General features: G+C 44.1%; 2 protein-coding genes across 6 annotated transcripts in view; both read right to left on the bottom strand.

The window, feature by feature from the left end:
- The window catches only part of GNAI3 (G protein subunit alpha i3), a 48,177-nt gene extending 35,699 nt beyond the window's left edge, over positions 1 to 12,478 (bottom strand). For both annotated transcript variants that reach the window (XM_037728127.1, XM_017499275.2), the window contains exon 1: positions 11,562 to 12,478. In XM_037728127.1, coding sequence (XP_037584055.1) covers positions 11,562 to 11,679 — 118 coding nt within the window. In that variant the 5' untranslated portion in view covers positions 11,680 to 12,478. The remainder of the gene's footprint in view (positions 1 to 11,561) is intronic.
- A 643-nt stretch (positions 12,479 to 13,121) lies between these two features.
- On the bottom strand, positions 13,122 to 21,196 carry GPR61 (G protein-coupled receptor 61). Of its 4 annotated transcripts, XM_037728126.1 has the most exons (4): positions 21,111 to 21,196; positions 15,752 to 17,971; positions 15,018 to 15,080; positions 13,122 to 13,573 (listed from the first exon to the last, which is right to left on the bottom strand). In XM_037728126.1, the coding sequence occupies exon 2, from the start codon at positions 17,366 to 17,368 to the stop codon at positions 16,013 to 16,015; it is 1,356 nt and encodes a 451-aa protein (XP_037584054.1). In that variant the 5' UTR covers positions 17,369 to 17,971; positions 21,111 to 21,196; the 3' UTR covers positions 13,122 to 13,573; positions 15,018 to 15,080; positions 15,752 to 16,012. The 4 variants fall into 4 exon arrangements, with proteins under 4 accessions (XP_037584054.1, XP_017354759.1, XP_017354760.1 ...); XM_017499270.2 differs by having other exon boundaries at positions 13,123 to 15,080; XM_017499271.2 differs by having other exon boundaries at positions 13,123 to 15,080; positions 15,752 to 17,872; positions 21,111 to 21,183.
- Positions 21,197 to 22,285: the final 1,089 nt, after the last annotated feature.

Raw genomic sequence — 22,285 nt, 5'->3', positions numbered from 1 at the left:
TTTTTTTAAAGAGACAGGGTCTTACTCTACCAAATTTTTTGTAGAGACAAGGTCTTGCCATCCTGCCCAGGCTAGTCCTACAGCCTCAGCTTTCCAAAGTCCTGGGACTATAGGCACGAGCCACCATGCCCAGCCAGTACAATTTAAATATACAGAGTGTATGTTTTGATCACGGAAAGGCATGCCTCAGTCAACAGCCACCACAACTAGAAAAAATTCAGAATCTTATACTGCGCAGCAAAATAATTATTATTTAAAATACTATCTACTTCCAAGTTAAGCAACAAGAATTCTTTGAGATGTAAAACACTAACATCATTCAAAAAACAGATGTTTTGTATTAAAAACATTTATCCATCTGAAAACATGACTTGGCGACAAAAAGAGGCCCTAACAGCAATTAGTAATGGATCAACAAACACAATAACATCTCAGCTAATCCTTAGCCATCTTCTTTAAACTTTCAGGTATCTAATTTGGAAATCAAAGGAAATTCAGATCTGAAGACTAGCTCTTTCTGAAACTTGCTTCTAAGATCACTAGACCATTATTCAGGTACAAGTCAAACAAATTTGGTCTTTTAGGTATCTTTCCTCTTTGCTTAGCTCACATCGGATATATGAATTTCTGTTACAACTTAACAGAAAGTCATGAAATATAGGGTATTTCACTTACATAAAGCATTGTATCTATCAAAACTAGAACAATTAAACAGTGATCCTAGCACAATGTTATTCAGTTCAAGCAGCTTGAATTACAGAAATGATACAGCTGATTACTAAGCAGGTAACAGGATCACCTGGATAGACAAAGGCTTAAAGATAACTTTAACTTGCTAAACACTAAAAAAGAATTATACCAAAAGACAATTAAAATTGGAGGGGAAGTCAAATACTAGAGTGATTTCTTTGTATTTTTCTTTTGAACATTTACATTGGGGTACTTCATGAATTTATGTTTTTCAGGTTTTTAACTTCAGTTTTTAACTATCTTCCTAACCAGCTTTATGATATTAAACTAATTTCAATCAAACTTAAGAGTAAGAGACATAACACAAAGATAGTTCTCTTTATAACTTGCTAAAATATACCCGCTCTGTCACCCAGGCTGGAGTGCAGTGGCACAATCACGGTTCACTGCAACCTCCGCCTCCCAGGTTCAAGCAATTCTCCTGCCTCAACCTCCTGAGTAGCTAGGATTACAGGCACACGCCACCATGCCTGGCTAATTTTTTGTATTTTTAGTAGAGATGGGGTTTCACCTGATGGCCAGGCTGGTCTCGAATTCCTGACCTCATGATCCTCCTGCCTCAGCCTCCCAGCACGAGCCACTGTGTCCGGCCAACATTTCTTATTACCAGACCTGCATCCCTTCCTCCTTCCCTACTCCCTCCAACAAGCCCTATGCCACCACCATAAAACTAAAGGTAAAGATAGAGCACGGACAGCTAAAATCTATGAGCAATCTACTTTATCAAATGTTTGTACCTACTCTCTAACAAAAACTTAAGAGGCAAAATTATTTATAAGGAGCAAAATAGTGTTTTATTTCTTCCCTTACCTTTGGACAATTTTCCGCTACTCAAAAAAGTAGTAAGAAGAAAAATTAGCACAGCAAAAGCTGGGGTGATAATGATGAAGCACAGACTGAGCTGGTTATACACATTAAAAAAGAATTCCTAAATTAAAATTAAAGGTAATTAAATTCAGGTTACATTAACTATTCTGAGTTGAATGTGTTGATAATGGGACTTTAAAATCCAGTACACTACTACAATGTAATTTTTAATTTGGTTTTTATGTTTTTTGTTTTTTGAGACAGTCTCACTCAGTCGCTCAGGCTGGAGTACACTGGTGCCATCTCAGCTCATGCAACATCCGCTTCCCAGGTTCAAGTGATTCTCATGCCTCAGCTTCCCAAGTAATTGGGATTACAGGTGTGTACCACCACTCCTGGCTAATTTTTGTACTTTTAGTAGAAATGGGGTTTCACCATGTTAGCCAGGCTGGTCTCGAACTCCTGACCTCAGGTGATCCACCCCGCCTCGCCCTCCCAAAGTGCTGGGATTACAAACGTGAGCCATTACGCCCAGTCTATTTTTAAATTTGAATTTACATTCTCTCTCCCAACTTTACAAAATGATAATATTAAGAATGAACAGGCAAGTTCTCATGAACTAATGAGAAAGTAAAGCAGTGTTATGTTTAGCTCCTCCATATTCCTATGTCATTCGATTATGTTCAACATATATTTAGTGAGTGTCTACTAGGTATTAAGCACTGTCATCTCTTTATTAAACATTAACTCTGGTCATGCCTTTAATAGAGAATTTGACCTACTTCGGTCCTTGACAGGATCACCTTATAAAACTCATGCTACCCCATCAACCCTGCTATACCCCAACCACACTTGACTGGACTCTGGTGGGCACTTGACAAGGCTGGGCCAATCTGATAGTCTTTCCCAGGAACCTGGAATGGAATCCTGAGAGCCTGCATCAGAGAACATGAAGCACTTGAACTACCAGGTCAGACAGTGTGTGAGCCACAGAAGATGTCAGAAAAAGCCAAAGTTGAAGACTCAGGGGAGGCAGGAGGCAGAAGGCAGGCGGGCAAAGAAGTCACAATGGTGCAGAGAAAAAGTTGATATAAAGAGGTGACTTACCAGCAAAGAAGAGCAAGTGTCTATTCTACTCTAGGAGAAACAGAGGAGAGGGTGGGGGGAGGGGGCATCAGAATCCATGAACATGCAACCTACCTGTATCAGAATCCATGTACATGCAACCTACCTGTATTTCATTTCTTACCTATCCTTGAATGTCTAACACCTATGAAATTGCTTACTGTGTCCTTTTAATAAACCTCTTTTACTTGTGACTGTATGAGTGGTGTTCCTATTCCTTATGTGCAAAACACTTTAGCAATATATTAGGTCCTGCAATAGATACAATGATGATACTTAGTCCTCCTGCCCTAAAAGCCCATACAGTTAGGACCAGCTAAGTATATAAATAACCATATATAAGGCAGACTATAAGTGGCATAAAAAGTACTATGAGGTTTCAAAAAGAGAGGGTCAGATCATATCCATTTCCAAACATCCGAAGTTTCACCAATATAAGGCAGACTATAAGTGGCATAAAAAGTACTATGAGGTTCCAAAAAGAGAGGGTCAGATCACATCCATTTCAGAACATCCAAAGTTTCACCAATGGCCAGGCATGGTGACTCACACCGGTAATCCCAGCACTTTGGAAGGTCGAGGTGGGTGATCACTTTAGGACAGAAGTTCGAGACCAGCCTGGCCAACATGGTGACACCTCATCTCTACTGAAAATACAAAAATTACCTGGACATGGTGGTGCACACCTGTAATCTCAGTTACTCGGGAGGCTGAGGCATGAGAACTGCTTGAACCTGGGGGGCAGGGGTTGCAGTGATCCAAGATGGCGCCATTACACTCCAGTCTGGGCAACAGAGTGAAACTGTCTCAAAAATATCATGGAGGAAAGAGAACTAAAAGTAATCATAATAGACAGTAGTGTGAGACTTTTAAAATGTATTTACTAAGAAAAATAAAATATTAAAATCCTAGGTCTACCAAAAACAATTTTTAAAAAACTTTTCTGGTCCATAAAATTAAAAAATCTGGAATCTAGTAATGACTGAGTCATAAGACTTCACAAATGACTGGTTATAAGAGATTAGGGTAACAGAGGAATTAAAAACAAGTGCAGTTTTCAGCCAACATGATGTTGAGAATGCTGGTACTGAAACAGGAAAGTTCACAAGAGGTGGATTGGGGGGTGAAGAGTGAAGGCAAGTTCTGTACTGGATAAACTGAGGAGGTAAGTAGCAGGATGTACTTCATTAATACACTGTGGGAGGAGCAGAAAGAGAAGCCATCTCAAGCAGAGAAAACAGATTTTTTAAAGATTCCAAGTAAAAAATTATCCTCTAAAAAAGGAACCAAGACTCTTCACAATGTCTCAGTTTTTTCTTCCATGTTTTGAACATTCCATTTTTGCACAGTTGATTTTCCTGCATCTGTCTCTCCATACTGTTTATTCCTGATTATAGATGAGGGACTTTTAAGAACGGTAGAGGCTGAGCACAGTGGCTCAAGTCCATAATCTCAACACTTTGAGAGGCTGAGGTGGGCGAATCACTTGAACCCAGGAGTTCAAGGCCAGCCTGAGCAACACAGCAAAAACCCAGTCGCTACAAAAAATTAGTGAGGGGTGGTGACATTAGCCTGTAGTCCAAGCTACTGAAGAGGCCGAGATGGGAGGATCATTTGAGCCCAGGACTGCACTCCAGCCTGGGTGACAGGGCAAGACACTGTCTCAAAAAAAAAAAAAAAAAGGTAGTTAGTGGAAGAACCTGATGAAACACACACACACACACACACACACACACACACACGCACACAAACACAGAGAGAGAGAGAGGGAGAGAGAGAGACCTTGCACGCGCTCTCTCTCTTTCTTTCTCTCCTTTCCCCAGGAGTATGCTGTAGGAGAAACCAGGAAAGGAAGAGAGACAGGATTGGAAAAAAGGAAATACCTGCAGAGGCAAAACAACTTCCTTTTCCTTCCCAAGAAGCTAGAGGATGAAGAAGCAAAGCACCATGGGGGAGGAATAGCATAGTGCTTCAGGTTTTACTAACTATCTCTAAAAGATCTCTAGACCAGGAATCACTTTTATCAGAGACAACTGCCTAAAAACTAAAAGACTTTTTGTAATAGTGCATGTAAGTTTAATATGCTAAAATTATTTTTCAAAGAAATGTAGTAGCAGTGCTTATTAGAACCTTACATGCCCTGTAAATCTATTATTAAGCACCCTAGTCTATGGCCATCAGTGTAACTACAGGAATAGCATAGTCAGGGAAGATTACATTATTTTAATTCCTGAAAAAGGCCATATTTTCAGACTGCAAAAGTGATTAATGCTTCTACACGTGGCTGGCCAATTATCCCAGCACCATTTGTTGAAGAGGGTATCCTTTCCCACTTTACATTTTTGTTTGCTTTGTCAAAGATCAGTTGACTGGAAGTATTTGGCTTTATTTCTGGGTTCTCTATTCTGTTCCACTGATCTATAAGCCTGTTTTTATACTAGTACCATGCTGTTTTGGTGACTACGGCCTTAGAGTACACACAGTTTGAAGTCGGGTAATTTAATGCCTCCAGATTTGTTCTGTTTAGTATTGTTTTGGCAATGTGGGCTTTTTGGTTCCACATGAATTTTAGAATTGTTTTTTCTAGTTCTGTGAAGAATGATGGTGGTACTTTATTGGGAATTGCATTGAATTTGTAGACTGCTTTTGGCAGTATGATCATTTTCACAATATTGATTCTACTCATCCATGAGCATGGGATGTGTTTCCATTTGTTCATGTCATCTATGACTTCTTTCAGCAGTGTTTTGCAGTTTTTCTTGTAGAGGTCTTTTACCTTCTTGGTCAAGTATATTCCTAAGGCGATTTTTTATTTGTTTTTGCAGCTATTGTAAAAGGGTTGAGTTCTTGATTTGATTCTCAGCTTGGTCGCTGTTGGTGTATAAGGCTACTGACTTAAATGTAAGACCCAAAACCATAAAAATTCTAAAAGACACCATTGGAAAAACCCTTCTATTTGCTGGCTTAGGCAAAGACTTCATAACCAAGAACCCAAAAGCAAATGCAAAGATAAAAATAAAGATAAACAGATGGGACTTAACTAAACTAAAAAACTTCTGAGCAACAAAAGAAATCAGCAGAGTACAGACAACCCACAGAGTGGGAGAAAATCTTCACAATCCATACATCTGACAAAGGACTAATATCCAGAATCTACAAGGAACTCAAATCAGCATGCAAAAAAAATGAACAATCCCATCAAAAAGTGGGATAAGGACATGAATAGACAATTATCACAAGAAGATATACAAATGGCCAACAAACATATGAAAAAATGCTCAACATCACTAATTATTAGGGAAATGCAAATCAAAACCACAATGTGATACCATCTTACTTCTGCAAGAACGGCCATAATCAAAAAATCAAAATATTATAGATGTTGGCATGGATGTGGTGAAAAGGGAACACTTTCAAACTGTTGGTGGGAATGTAAACTAGCACAACCACTATGGAAAACAGTGTGGAAATTCTTTAAAGAACTAAAAGTATATCTATCATTTGATGCAGCAATCCCACTCCTGGGTATCTACCCTAAGGAAAGAAGCTATTATACAAAAAAGATACTTGCACACACGTTTATAATAAGCAGCACAATTCACAATTGAAAAAATATGGATCCAGCCCAAATGCCCATCAATCAATGAGTGGATAAAGAAAATCAATCTCTCTCTCTCTCTCTCTCTCTCTCTCACACACACACACACACACACACACACACACACACACACGAATACTACTTAGCCATAAAAAGGAATGAAATAATGGCATTTGCAGAAACCTGGATGGAATTGGAGACCATTCCTCTAAGTGAAGTAACTCAGGAATGGAAAACCAAACGTTGTATACTCTCACTCATAAGTGGGAGCCAAGCCATGAGGATGCAAAGGCATAAGAATGATACAATGGACTCTGGGGACTCAGGAGAAATGGTGGGAGGGGGGTGAGGTATAAAAGACTACACACTGGGTAGAGCATACACTGCTCAGGTGATGGGTGCACCAAAATCTCAGAAATCACCACTAAACTTATTCATGTAATCAAAAACAACCTGTTCCCCAAAAATTACTGAAACATTTAAAAAGAAGAAAAGTGACTCATTCGTTTAAATAAAAGACACAAAGAATAATAAGTGCTTATAAAACACAAAGTTTTTTTTTTCCTGAGATGCAAGATGCATCCTCACATGAAATGTAACTGGCTATGAACCTTATCCCAAGTAAATGGCAAACACTATAAAGGATATAATCCTATAGGAGGATGTAATGTAATGGCATGTCTACCAAAGGACGGTCTTATTCTCAGCAATAAACATATTCAGCCAATAATATGCAGAGATTTAAATATAATCAATTGTATAACATAGAGTTTAAGTAAATTAGATGATTCCAGTTCTCTTTTGCCATGCTTCCACCAGCAAATCCCAAAGAACAAAGTATTAATCTCATTTTTTTATGTTTTCTCAGAACCTACTAAAAGAAACTGTCAAGAAATGGAAATTCAGAGAGTACATCATTCAATAACTTACAAAACTAAATAATAAATCCGCATTAGTATAGTGGTGAGTAAAAAAAAAATGAAATAACATTTAATTTCTTTCACCACAAAAGGATATTTATTAAAATTCCTTGAAGATCTTTGAAAAGAATATATTAATATAAAAAATAATCAAATAGCTTTCTGAAAAACCTCTGAAAAAAGTAGCTAAAATGGTAAGTCTCACAATCATCATCACTGATAGAACTGAATTTTTTTGCTAGGCACTAATGTGAAGCATTTTACATACATTATCTCATTTCATATTATGAAATATCATCATCCTTGCTTTACATATGTAAAAATGACTCATATGGTTAAGTTACTTGCTCTGGGTCTCAGAGCTAATAAATAGAGGTGGAACTTAAATTTGTGTGACTCCAAAAGCAGGGCTCTATTATACCAGTGCTTCCCAACCTTTGTCACATGATGTCAAATGATAAAATATCACTTTTAATCACACATTAAAAACGATATGTGTGCCGGGAGCAGTGGCTCACGCCTGTAATCCCAGCACTTTGGGAAGTCAAGGAGGGCGGATCACGAGGTCAGGAGTTCGAGATCATCCTGGCCAACATGGTGAAACCCCGTCTCTACTAAAAATACAAAAATTAGCTGGATATGGTGGTACTTGCCTGTAGTCCCAGCTACTCCGGAGGCTGAGGCAGGAGAATCACTTGAACCCAGGAGGTGGAGGTTGCAGTGAGCCCAGATCGCACCACTGCACTCCAGCCTGGTGACAGAGCAAGACTCTGTCAAAAAAAAAAAAAAAAAAACCAGATATTTGTAAGGCTCATTGGGGTGAGCTGAAAGAGCTTGGTGAAAAAAAAATGTTCCTGCTTGCCCCAGGAGTCAAAAAGAAAAACAGCACACACACGAAATTTCTTAATATCATGAAATTGTGGCATGAAAAAAATACAAAGTATTACAGATGATATGAAATACTAAATTGGTATAAATTTAGTATTTATACTAAATAAAATTTTTTCAAATTACCAAATTGATGGTAGGATATGCACAGTGGCTCGAACTGGTAATCCCAGCACTTTGGGAGGCTGAGGTAGGAGGATCACATGAGGCCAAGCATTTGAGACCAGCCTGGGCAACATAATGAGACCCCCATCTCTCTTTTTAAAAATAATAAATAACCAAGCTACCAAATTCAGGAATTTTAAAGAGGAAACCAAAGATGTTCAAATGTAAGTTCAATTGTTGTAAAAGTCTGAATTTATAAAAATGACTTAAAACTTAAATGCTATTAAAAAAAACTTGTAAACAGCACACCTATAAGCCATCCTAAGCACTGAACATTGGTTGCGAAGCTCTGCGTATTCTTTCAACATAATATAATAATTAAACACTAATTTGACATATCAGGATCTTTCTAAGAACGTCTTTTTTTTTTTTTGAGACAGAGTCTCACTTTGTCACCCAGGCTTGAGTGCAGTGGCGTCATCTCTGCTCATTCCAACCTCCACCTCCCAGGTTCAAGTGATTCTCCTGCCTCAGACTCCTAAGTAGCTTGGGACCACAAGCTCACACCACTACACCCAGCTAATTTTTGTATTTTTTAGTAGAGATGCAGTTTCTCCATGTTGGCCAGGCTGGTCTTGAACTCCTGATCTCGGGTGATCCACTAGCCTTAGCCTCAAAAAGTGCTGGGAGTACTGGCATGAGCCACCAAGCCCAGCCCTTTCCAAGAACATCTAAAGGAAATTCAAACTAAAGATTATCAAAGGAAGAATTACAATACTGAAGTTTCTGTTAATAATCTGGCCCATATTAGCTTCTTAATTTGGTATAATTTCCATAATACCTATAATCTGTAACATTCATTTTGACTTAATAAAAATAGCTAATCTTCATGGCTAGTACTGTACTATGTGCCAAGCTGTGTTCTGCTTTACATTTTTGGCATATTTAATCCTCACAGCAATCCTAGAAGTAGCTCTATTTTCTCCATTTTAAAGATAAGAACACTGAGGCCAAGAGAAATTAACTTTCCCAAGGTTATAACTAGTAAATGGGAATTAGGATTTGAAGCACTCTGACTTCAGGACCCATGCATTAATCACCATGTTAAACTACACCCCCATATCATGTGCCAGGAGACACAAGGGTAAGTAGATAGATCTCAACTTAAACTAAGTTCCATGGCGATGAAGTAAAAATGACTTGCATTTACAGCAAAGGAGATATTATCCAGGAAAAAAAAAACTGTATACTGTTTTGAGTATATTTTGCTTATAGCAATAGAAGATTTTAATTTCCTATGTGTGTTATGACATGGCTCAAGCAAGAAGATCTGTTTCTGCAACCTTTCTGAATTTGTGGATTAAACTTGCTCAAGAATATTTTTTAAAATATTTCTTCAAAAACAATGAAGTTAGTAAAAATTAAAAGCAAATATGTTCAGTACTTTGATTTTTACTTACTGCTTTTCAAGTTTCCTAAGTCATCAAGTGTTTAATTTTGTTTTTAACTAAATGCACTATGTATAAAATCCTGAATAAAAATTCTTCTAGACATTTGGACAAGTTACGCCTGTCCAAATTCTGTCTGCCTAATCCTGCCTTTTGGAAGAAAGTCTCAAAATTTCCAACTACATTACAATAGGCTCATGTCCTGAGGGTATCTCTATTGTTCAATGTAAATCAATTCACTCGAAGAAGATGAGAATACATCTTTAATTTCATAATCAATCAATAAAGAAATTGTTAACACCCTGAATGTCATAGTTTATATTAAATTTCCCAAAGGCACCAAGAACCAATGTTCAATATTAGCTGGCTCAGGCTGGTTAACAGTAAATAGTTAAGGAGTACATATTATGCACCAGGGACCATGCTTATCCACCTGCTATACAGACAGTGGCAGTCTAGAACTACAATCTGAACTTGCATCTTCTGAAAGTTCAAGTATACAAACCAGAAGCTTAAGCTCCAATATGTAACTTTCCCTTTATAGTATATCCAAAAAAGCTATTACCAGAGCTTCTGCAATCTACAACTAACCAAATACGTTAACACGAAGAGACTAGCAGGGGCACTTAGAATGTCCTGGAGTACAAAATAAGTCTTGGGTTACAGTGGCACATTCTGTTCTCTGGAGCTTTATACCACAAAAATTTTGCACTTCCCCTAAAGTGACTCCTTGTCCTCAAAAATCAGTTGTTTTAAAAAGTAAAGTTGTATTGCTTACAGAAACCACTACTCCTACTTATTCTTCTCTAACAGAAATACTACCCTAGAAAATACTAATAGTGAAGAAACGTGGCTAGATTTATTAGTAAGGTAATGCCAAAATTCTTTGTATGATTTACTGAACCTCTCAAAAATTTTAAAACTCATGCTAAGTAAAATACAACCGACTGTACAAAAAAACCACTTAAAACGACTGTGAGGTAACATAAACAGTAATTCCTTAAGCTATTGGTTTTGCTTTGAAGAGGCCAAAAAGGATAACACAGGCACCAGAAGTCTACTCTTTACAGTAAATATATCCAAGATAACTATTCCAACTGCACATCATCTATAGCAACTGTTCAGCACCCTCCAACGTGTAATCCCCTGTCCACCAGATCTTCTGCTACAAACCTCAAATAAATCATTCTTTAAATTTCTTCAGCTCACACCATTTCCCATCCTTTTATGAAAACACAGAAAGGAGTTATACAACCTTTAAAATAAAAATGACAGAAAACGGTGGAAAAGTAGAGACGGCCTCTGCACCCAAGCTCTTTTCCTTTATACCTGATAACTTGCTATTTAACTCACCTACCTACCTTCATGTTCCTGGATAATACAGAGTTCCTCTAACAGTTCAAGAGACTCTCTAACAAATGTCAACGTCCTTATGTGGCCATTCTATTCCAGCCTCTATACCATCCATTCAAGCTTCCTAGCTTTATTCTGCCAAAGAACAACGACGCTCCAAACAAACCATTACACAAGCCCAAAATATACTCTATCCCGTCCTCGTTACCAAGACGCTGCAACCCAATGTAAAACCTTCCCTAATATCAACTCTTCCTTTATGAACTTTTCCCATATTCCCACTGCCTCAATATCCTACCGCCCCATACTCCCCAGCTCTCTCAGCTAAACGCAATTCCAGCCCGGAGTCACACCCTCCACAGCCGAATTCCTGCAACCCCAAAACCCCACCTCCCTCATCACACCCTCTGGGGCCTCGGCTATGAACCCCAACACCCCGCCCCACACCCGCCACGCCCTCCAGATCCCTTTAAGGTCCTTTCCATCGGCCCGACTAGAACCCGTTGAGGCCTTCCAAACGCCTGGGCTCTCCCGACTACCACTCCGTCCCCGCCTCCAGCCCCTCACCGAGTAGCAGCAGCTTCACTTCTTTGGCCGCTTTTTCCCCGTCCTCCCTTAAGTTGCGGTCGATCATCTTGCTTCGCTCCACTGCCGCCTTGTCTTCGGCGCTCAACGTGCAGCCCATGGCGGCGGCAGGAGAGGGGACACGGGCCCGGGCTCACTCACACACCGCGGGAACTGCCACTCGGCAGGCTGAGGCAGCGTCTACTGCTGGGCGGCGCCCCTCTCCTTCAGCTCCCTTAGCGCCCAGAAGAACCGGATATCCGGCGTTTACGACACTTCCGGTGACGCCCCGCAGCCTTTACCGTTTAAGCCACTCTCCTCTGGGAGAGAAATTGAGACCGAAAGCGGAAGTCACGGGGACCGGGCGACTGGGCTGTGCGGCGGATCAGCTGAGCTTCGAGATTCTGTTAAGTTCGCTGCCCGCCGCCCAATTTGAAGCCCCGTTTACCTTTCAGCTACCTGATTTGGTAAAATGGAGAAAAACCGTGGCCTCCCAACTCATAATGCCAGTTTTGAGGCGGAGATTTCTGAATTAAAGCCTACATCCCGCGTGGGAATTTCTGCTGGGAATTTCTGCTGGGAATTTCTCGCCTGCCAGAAAACCCCTTTGATCTCTGGCTGTGGAGACCCGGGACCCCTATCCAAATGTGGGACACTGCCTCCGTTGGGGTTATCTCAGATCAATGTAATGGGAACAAATTGCCCGGCCTGGGCCACGTTCTCATCTCACATCTGAGATTGTAACATCGACTGTGCCTAGGACCTTTTTGCCCTCTCTGGCCCACTAACTCTTCTCAAAATGTCCGCTGGTCCTTATGCTATTATGGACGTATTTCTGTGGTCTTGAGATTTGCTTAACTCCTGTGCTGGCAAAAGGCCGCTTGAAATCGCTAGCAGATACTCGATAACTTAAAAGGGTTAAGCCTGTAGTTCCTCCATAAAATTTCCCTGCTGCCCTCCTCTTCAGTATAAGCCAGATCTTCCTACCTTAGAGTCTTAGAACTAAAACCAAGATATGTCAACTTCAATTACACACCCCAAAACAAACCAGTGCATCCCTGTGAATCTTCTACTAAAATTTCCAGTTGCAGTAACATACAAAAGGAGAAGTTCTAGTAAAATTTACCTCTCAGCCCTAGTACCACCTGACACTTAAGTCCACTGTGAAAGCCAGACTGTTAGCTTCTTTCACGAATAACCCTGGATACTGCATGAAGGTAGTCCTAAATTAACTTCTCAGCCAAATAAGTCCACATTTACCATACATTCTACCGAAGGGAACTTAGTCTCTAAAACCTTTCCCTGTGATTGTAAATTACTTTCTTTCTCTAATAGAATCTGAACTTTAGAATGTAAAGTTCCAACAGAGAGTTCTATATATAGTGATGATCCATTAATTAGGAGGATTTGAGCCATCTTAAACAGCCTCATCCACCATAACTCTTACCAATGCCAATTCTTCAAGGTTTGAAAAGTCCCCCAGTCATTCCCAAATGACTGTTAGAATGAAAGGGACTGCTTTTTCCTTATCAATACTTTTGGGGAAAAAGGGCAAGAGGAAAGGGAAGTAAAACCAGTATTTATTGAGTACCTATTTGCCGGGTATGGCTAAGGTGCTTCCACAGCCCATCTCTTAATCCTCACAACAACCCTGTGAGGTAGGTAATAATGATCCCCATTTTTACAGGTGAGGAAGTAGGCTCAGAGAAATTAAGCAGCTTTCCCAACTTCACACAGTAAGTAAGTAGATCTGTCTGACTCCAGAGTTGCCCTTTTCTATCATGCCCCTGTAGGATATTGCCTGGAGATACCTGATGAAAGCCTATGGTTTTCATCTAGGATTGGGAGTTACCACAACAGCAGCAGGATGCAGGAAAAAGTAACTGACCAGATGGTTGCCTCAATCTGTTGATTCTTCTGTGAGTTAGAGAGGTCAGATTTTGTCCAGGAACAGCTTTCAGAGCCAAAGATTACGTACTGAACTTTACCAAGGCATCCTGGTGACTAGAAAACTCCTGGAAGGTGAACACAGCAGAAATTGCTGGGAAAGTTCTCAGCATAATAAAAGAGAAATTTTTATTTCCTTCATGATCCACTCCTACAGGGAAAAATAAATGGCAAATGAACCCATGTATGTCAAACTCTGTAATAAACACCAGTGAGATCACAGTGTCAGGAAATTTCAGCCTGAATTAAAGATACCCTTGCTCTTAAAACTTTCTTCTTTGATGTATGTGAAGGAAGGGCTGGAGGGCAAAGTCAAAGGAAAAGGCAAAATAAATTAACAAAATGGCTGCCAGGCAATGTTTAATGACCTCCCCTTCCCCCTTCCTTTCACCACATACAATCGCCTTTCATCCGTACATTGGACTCACACTGCCACCTGCTGGCAATGCTTTGGATCTACTAGCTGATCAGTAGTGTTTGCAAGTTTTTTTTCCTGTCTAGGAGTGATTGATTCCTCAGTATGCATTTTTTTAGTAGAGAGGAGAGGTGAACATGTTTTTCAATCACAAAGGACTCTCCTCCCTCTGTATACTATGTTTTTAGGGGACTTCCTCAATGTAATAGCCACTAGACTGGTATAATAGCCTAGTGATAGGAAGACAAACCTAGAAATCCTAGAAATTTTTCTAGAACACAAGGGGGAAAGCTGTTTGCCCAGTTTCATTTAACTTTTTTGCTTCCTTAGAGAGTTTCATTTATACTCCCCATGCTTTCTACAGTCTGCAGGAAGCTTGCAGGTATGCATCTTGCTGCCATGGACTGAACTCTCAGAAGTCGGAGCCATGAATATATTCTTCAATATATTTCTCAAGCACATTCTGTAGTGCTTTGTCACATCTAAGTGCTTTGTAGAAATACAAGGTATCTGATCAAATTAGACTATGAACTCCTTAAAAGCAGTGACCACACACTGTGTGGGTCCCAGGGACTAGTGGGTGTTCAACTATTATGCACTGAATTGAACTAAAGGAGTCAATGTTGATATCAGTATAACCTTTTATCATAAAAATTATTTATTAGCTGTTTAAAGGGGAGACTATCCCACTCCTACCAGCCCATTTCCCCGTTTGATCCTCAGTGAGCCAGGAATTTGATCAAATACAGACCACACCGCCCTCTGGCCCTGCCTTGACCCTTTAGTGTTACCTGATTCAATTGAGGGAAGTAGGATGGACAGGTGGTCCCAGATGGGTGTCCTGTCAGGTTTGCAATTATTCCCTCTTTGTTGAAAATACCACCACCAATACCAACCAACACAGTTCCTACAGTCTCAATCAGTGAACAGCCAAGACCAACTCCTGTGCCCTCTCTCCAACCCAGTGCTGCAGATAGGAGAGAGATTTAAGTCTTTGTCACTGAAGCTAATTTTGAGAGCGATGAATGGGAGTAGGGAGGCATTTAATGGATCATGGAAACCCCACCCTTCCCATGCCCAACCTTAGTCTCTTGTACCCGATTGTCCAGGGGGCTGGAGGTGGGTCACTGCCATGAGGAGAGAGATCAGGGAGGCCAGTCCTGGAAAGAAAAGATTCAAGGTATTATTGATCAGGCTGATTACCTGGCCTCTCTGTATCTAGCCACTTTACCAATTCAAATGCCAACCCCCACCCTCACCCATCTGACCCCCAGTCATTCTAGTTCTTCCTCCTAAAAGGGAGGAAAAGCCATCCTGCCTTATTCTTGTCTCTGCTGAGATCAGGCTCTACCCTTGATCTCCTGTGTGCAGAAAAGAGACAGAAAAATAGAACAGAAAGGCTTTTCTGAAGAGTGAGAGAGAGAGAGCTGCAGTCAGCTTTACTGTCTTCTACTCCATGTATCCTAATTGCTATTTTGTCTTGTTTCTGGCCAAACTCAGTAAAGGAATATACCCTACTGGTCCTCTCACTTTAAGGAAATCTCGGGTATGAAACCAGAAAAAAGATCTATTAACTCAAATGGAAATGCTTGGCTGTAATTTAGTTCTTTTTAAACCTAGCAAGGAAATGAGAAAACATGGGTCATTTTCTTACCTTACTTGGGTGCAATTACTGCCCTGGACAATTACACTGAAAAATAAGGTATCCTAAGTGGCCCCTAGAATAACTCCAAACCTGGCCTGCTGCCTTGTATCTTCCAACTCCTACCCTTAGAGAATTCCCTGCTTCTGGAGGCATGGAAAGTTCACTGGTTGAGAGGCTTTACCTCACCTTTGTGACCCTTTTCTCTCGTCACCGTCTCACCATACCCAGGTTCCCTCCCCCAGCAGTCCAAGATCACCACCAAGTCCAAGACTTTTGCACATGTTCATCCCGTTGGCTCTGTTTCTGACCCAGGAAACACTAAGCAAACACCATGTGCAGAGACCCCAGCCTCAGCCCTAGCCAGCTGGGAAAAGGTGATCCCACAAGGTGGTCCTTGCGATCATAACTGGTCCCAGCCCCATATCCCTCCGAGTGTCCAGCGGCCCATCATGACTCCAGCCGGGGTGAGGGGGCAGGACGGAGGTAGCTGTCTGACATGATGATGTCGCTGGTGAGTTGCTGCTCCAGGAACTCAGAGGTCTCCTCAGCTATCTGGCCTGGGATTCGAAAGTCAACAGCAGGTGGTTCCTGCTTGGGGCTGGGTAGGGGCCGGGAAACCCAGGACTCAGAGGGACAGCCAGTCCCCTGAAGGAACTGCAGGAAGTTCTCCTCAATGGAGCCCTCCCGGCTAGGCAGCCTCAGCTCCTCCTCTGGAGCTGGCTTGAAGAAGCAGACAAACTGCTTGCTGAGCTCCCCCCGGATCTGTCGATTGAGACATCCATAGAAGAAAGGGTTGGAAGTGAAGCAAAAGTAGCCGATCCAGGTCACCACACTCTCCACCTGCCCAGGTGAAATGGGCTGAGCACTCAGGGCAACATAGAGGTGGAAAGAAAAGTAGGGCAACCAACAGAGCAGGAACTGTCCCCCCACAGCCAGGAGAACCACTGCTGCTTTCCCTCCCCCAAACGTCCGGTGTGGGGTGGTCTGGGGGGCCCCCGAGCTGGTGACCATCGTGGAGCGGCTGCTGAGAGATTCGGAGCGTTGCCGGGGTGTCTCCATCCACGTGGGCAGTGGCCCGTGCTGCATGGCAGCCACGCGGGCCACTCGAAACATGCTGCAGTAGACCACAAGGATGAGGAGCAGGGGCAACAGGAAGTAAAGGACAGCAAAGACCACCACAAAAAGCTGGCAGTAGGCACTGTGGCTCCATTGGAGTGAACAGCCTGGGGGGACACTGGGAGTTCCTTCCTCCCAGGAGACCCTTCCCAACACTGGCACAGAAGCCATGGCCAAGGCCTTCACCCACACACCCACCAGCACAGAGGCCACCAGCCCCAGCGTCATGCGCACCTCGTAGCGCATGGGGTGGACCACGTAATAGTAGCGCTCCACATTGATGGCCGACACCGAGAGGATGGCCAGGCTGACAAAGCACACGCTCAGGAACAAGTAGAGGCGGCAGGCCACCTCCCCAAAGAGGGCGTGGTCAAAGAGGGCAGAGCTGGAGAGCATGGCCAGGGGCATGAGGGTCAGGGCAGCCAGCAGGTCCACCAGGCAGAGGTGGAAGACGAAGACAAATTTTCGGAGGGCAGGCGTCTTGGCGATCACGGCCATCACAGCAGCATTGCCAGCCACAGCAGTCAAGTCCAGCAGGAGCATGAAGAAGAGGGCCACAGATTCCGAAGCTACGTCCCGCAGCCCCACCTCCGGGACCCCGCTGGCAGTAGAGGGACCTGGGGTCTGAGGGACCCTCCCGAAAGTGGAAGAGTTCCCTGATGACTGGGGAATGGATGAGGACTCCATGGGGCCGAAAGAGGACACCCAGGGTACCTCCTGTCACAGGCCCATCCCCCATCCTAGTTCAGCGATCCTGGGATGGCGAGCCCAGGCTCAGGATTCCCGATTTCGTAGGGGGCACCTCCTACTGAGCCTCTTGGGCAGGCTTGTCTGTGTACAGAGCACCAGGCCAGGCAGCTGAAATGTCAGAAGCTCATATCCCTTTCTGGCCGGAGGTAGCTCCAGGGTCTGGCTTGGTGACTGCTAAGAAGCAGGAGACGTGAGAGGTGCGGGAGCCTGACCCACTCAACACTCCGCCTTCAGAATGGCCTTCACCTCTTCCTTTTGCATCTCCTTTCTGCCGTTCTTGTTCTCCATACCCTTCTACCCTTTCCAGAACTGGTAGCCAGGGATTCTAAATCCTCTGTCTCTCTTTCCCAGGGTCCTGCTGATCTCTGGGATAGTGCCTCAGTTTTAGGGTTGCTTATGTAAATTTCCTGATTTCTTGTCTCCTCAGAATGGCAGGAGCTGCTGGGGAGTAGAAGGAGCACAAAGTTTAGTTTCTAGTCCCAGTTCTGGGCATTACTAACTCTGTGAATCTTCTGAACTTCAGCTGCCTCATAAAGCCATCTGTAAAATGAAAGGAAGAACACCTGCTTCACAACTGTGTTTCTGGATCCTGCGTGATCTGTTAATAATACTGACAAGCAGTAGTGTTGATACAGGGTTTTCCACGTGCCAGGCCCTGTTCTCCGCACTCTGCCTATATTAACTCATTTTACTCCTCACACCACCCTGTGAGGTAGACATGATTTTTATCTCCATTTTGCAAGGGATGAAACTGAGGCCTAGAGAGGTTAGGTAACTTACGCAAGGTCACACAGCTAGTAAGCAGCAAGGGCTGGGCACCTACCCAGGCAGTCTGGCCCCACGGCCAGTACACTTGCCCACTGTGCCATGCCATATGTGAAGGTGCCCTCTGTGCCAGCTGGACTGTAATAGGCATCCAGTATAGTTGCTGAGTTTCAGCTGTCTCTAAAAATGTCTCTTGCTGCACTACTATCACCTGAAATGGGGAGCTGTGCTTTAGGCTCTTTTGACATCACTTCTCCCAGGACAAAGAGCTGCCACTTTGGGAATGTTGAGAAGGAGCAGTGAAAACAAGATGTCTCACCTGGAAGGAAATTGAGAAGGCAGCTCATCCAGCCTGCACTGTTCCCAAAACCAGAAGTCGCTTGAAAGCTGCCCTCCTCCACCCACTCATGAACTCTTCAAGGCCACTGTGCCCCTCCCATGGGGAAGGAGCTGCTCCCAACCTCCCGCTCCCCAGATCCTCAAGCCTCTGGTCACTGGAGCTGACCCTCAGAGGATCCCGGACTCAAAGCCGTCTTGATTCTGGACTGTTACCACAGTCACAGAACAAAGAGCAGGGAGGAGGCGCCTGGGTAGGAGGGTGGCTAGGAGTGAGGGTGGGTGGTGGGCTGTGATGGTGGAAGTGGGTGAGCATAGAGCAGAAAAGAAAACTGGAAGAGGCTGGAGAGGAGGAAGTCTGTGGTTTCAGTCCCTCATTTCTCCTGATCAAATGGCAGACCAAATCTATTTTCTGTGTCTCATTATCCATGTTGAGTTTGTGTATAATTGAAATAGGTTGCCCGATGTAATTAACCATTTTTTTTTCATTTACATATACTATTCTTGCAGTCCAGATTCCCTCAGGATAGTGTGCTGAGTTCTGCAAATTAGAAGCAAAGTGCAGACATGCCAAGTCTGATGGCCTTTCTGTAGGCAAGTCACAAGTTACAAGGACACAGTTTTCTCATCTGTGAAATGGGAGGGTTGGACTGGACAACGTCTGAGGTTCCTATACAGGATAACATTTGATTACTCTGTGAGTTCCTGGGCTACAGAGGGCAGAGATTGGTTTCAAGCTGCCCTTGTCCACCCACTCATGCATTCCTCAAGGCCACTGTGCCCCTCCTGTGGGAAGGGAGCTGCTCCCAACCTCCTGCTCCCCAGATCCCCGAATCTCTGGTCCCTGGAGTTGACCCTTGGAGGATCCCTGACCCAGAACTCCCTTGGCTCTGGGCTATTACTTCAGTCACAGAACAAGAAGTGGGGAGGAGGCGCTGAAGTTGCTCAGTTAGAAAACTCATCATTTCTATGGCTGCAATAAAGAGGACCACATAGCAAGATGGGCCCCACTCTCCTCCACATTAGAGCCTTACAGTCTCATTTGGTTTTCGGTGCTTCCATGAACTTTACACCAATCCAACTTCTAACATGCTATGCCTGCAATAGGTGCTTGATACAATTTTGTGAATTGAATCAAACTCGAATTGATAGTTGAATCCCTGCCCCCTAGGACAAACTCCAAGAATACTCAGTCAGCCAGCTGTGTGCCAGCCAAAAGACTCTTGTGGAAAGGGTAGCTGGGGCTCCCGGACTTGAGGACGCCCTAACTTTGGGCAACTGCCTAGAGACATGCCTCTCTCTAGGGATACAGAAAGCTCGTTTCACAGTTAGGATGCCCACAGAGACTTAGGGTCTGCAGAGAAGATGAAGAGTGGGCACAAAAGTGAGACATCAGCTTCTCATAGTCTGCCAGGAAAAATGCCTGAAAGAAATGCTAGGAGAAGCATCCTTCCCCTTACTCTTCGTGCTGCAATTTACCTATCCCTTTTGCCAATGAGTGAGACCCAGATGATGTGGGTCAGAGTCCTTCCCTGATGGCTGAAGGAGGAGAGGCCCACCGTGTCTGGATGGACATCAAGAATCCCCGTCTGGGGAAAACAGACATGGTTTCCACGTGGAGCTGGAGGGATGCCATGCAGCCATGATGGAGCCGTGAGCAAGAAGGCATTGGGCATTGCTCTTTTTCATAGCCCCCTTAAGCTTGCCAGTATCTCCACAATGACTCCTAGGTGTGAGGATTCCAATTTACCTCTTAACAGACAGATCAGTGTATCTGGCTAGTCGGCATTCCCTCACTGATGGACTGGGGTTATGGAGGGGAGGGCTGTGGTGTAACCGTTTCATAGGTGAAACCCAGGGAGCCTCACTCCTCTCCCAGGTCATATCGTTATGCCTACTCCCCCAATAGATGCTTTCCTTCCTCCACTACTTCCTTCCAACAACACCCGTCTTACCTCCAGGACCTTCAGTCCCTAGAAGGCTTTGACGCTAGGGCCTGAGGTCTGGGCCTCTAGCAGGGGCACAGTCAAGTTACAGTATGCAAGATGTACATAAGTGCCCAGCCCAAGGCCACAGAGATGTCGGGATTCACATGCCCCTGTTTCCCAGATACAGAGCTTCATCCCAAAGACCTGAGCCTGCCCTTCCTTCAGACAAGAACATGCCCCTCCTTAAGCTAGGGGAGATTTCCAGGGAGCCACAACACCTCTCCTCAGCAGAGTTGCCCACACCCAGGACACAGTTGCCCATCAGCCTGGATGCTGAAGGGCCCATTCCTAGAATGTGGGAGACCCATCTCTATGACATGGAGCATAACAGATGGAGAACACTGTTTGTCTGCAGGATATGGGTACTCCTGTCGGCAGGAGATGATCAACCCCCCAGCTCTGGGCTTCAGAGATGCCCACACCCCAATACTGCCTTTGGGATACCTAAGAGCACATCTCCTGATCAAACTGCTCACCAGAAGGTAGACAGGGCTGGTCCTTGGAAAGCCACCCTTCTGTGGGGATACCTCGGCACTCACCACCAGGCCCTGGGTCTGGCCCCCATTCCTGGCCTAGTCGGCAACTCCTACCTTTGCTGAGCAGCCCCGGCTCCCATGTGATAGCTCCTCTCAGCTGATGCTTCTCCAAGGCTGCTGAAGCCTGAAGCACTGCAGTGAGCGGTGAGAGGCAGCCGGCAAAGCAGAGTGCTCCGAGAGCCTCTGGGTCCTAATGGCCTCCTGCTTCCCACCCAGCCCCTTGGAGCCACTTCTGGAGCAAAAAGATGGGCACCAATGTCCCAGGCAAGGTGCCCAACAGTGAGCTCAACTCCTCTCACTTCTCTCAGGCTGCCAGACTGCATCGCCAAAGTTTCGTGGGGCCACGTAATGATAGGCAGGGAGACCCTCCTCATCAGCCTGATGAAGTGAAAAAAAAGTACATGGAGTCAGAAAATCCAGGTTTAAGGCCTGGCTATGGCACTTACTAGCTGTGTGACCTTGCGCAAGTTACATTTGGCCTTGGTTTCTTAACGGTTCAAAGAGAAGAAGGGAGAGATGCATGTCTCTGTGTGACATCAGAACCAAGGTGCTGATGCAAGCAGGTTGCTGCAGACCCAGGGCCCCAAGGCTTAAGCCAGGGAGGGGCTGAGGCCCCAGGTGATGATCCAAGGTTTGGCTCCTTTAGAAGCTGCCTAATGTGTATGGGGGACAGGCTTAGGAGCAGCACTCAGGTTTGAAGGGCAGCTGAAGACCTTGTCTTAACACTGCCCTTGCCCCACAAAAAGCACATTATTATTATTATTTGCTTAGATTGTATGTTTATTGGAGTAGGGCTGTGAAGGCTGATGGAGATTGGCAGGGAGGGGGCGGGAGGATCTAACATCCCCCAAGCCACCACAGCACTGCTCCCTGAAGGGGGCAGAGTGGGAGCCAGGGACTCAGGAATGCTCACACTGGTCTGGATGTGTAGGACTGGAAAGCTGGGGAGCATCAGCCACTGAGCATTGCCCATCTGTGGCATGATGGGCCTTTGGAGACACAGTGAAGGGGCAAGGCCTCCTTTTAGCTATGAGAAAAATGATCATTTCCCTGGTACATGACTGATACCCAAGGATAGAATCCTAACATTGCAGAGCTGTAGGACATCCTACAGGCCAAGGTATCCATGTTTCCCAGACCCAGAGAGATAAAGAGATTGCTCAAAGCCACACAGCTCCATGTGGCAGAGCCATGAGCGTAAACAGGCAATTCAGGCATGATGCCCTACT

This window comes from Cebus imitator, unplaced genomic scaffold (genome assembly GCF_001604975.1).
Source record: "Cebus imitator isolate Cc_AM_T3 unplaced genomic scaffold, Cebus_imitator-1.0 Scaffold256, whole genome shotgun sequence".
NCBI lineage: Eukaryota > Metazoa > Chordata > Mammalia > Primates > Cebidae > Cebus > Cebus imitator.
This window is presented reverse-complemented; position numbering and strand designations above follow the sequence as displayed.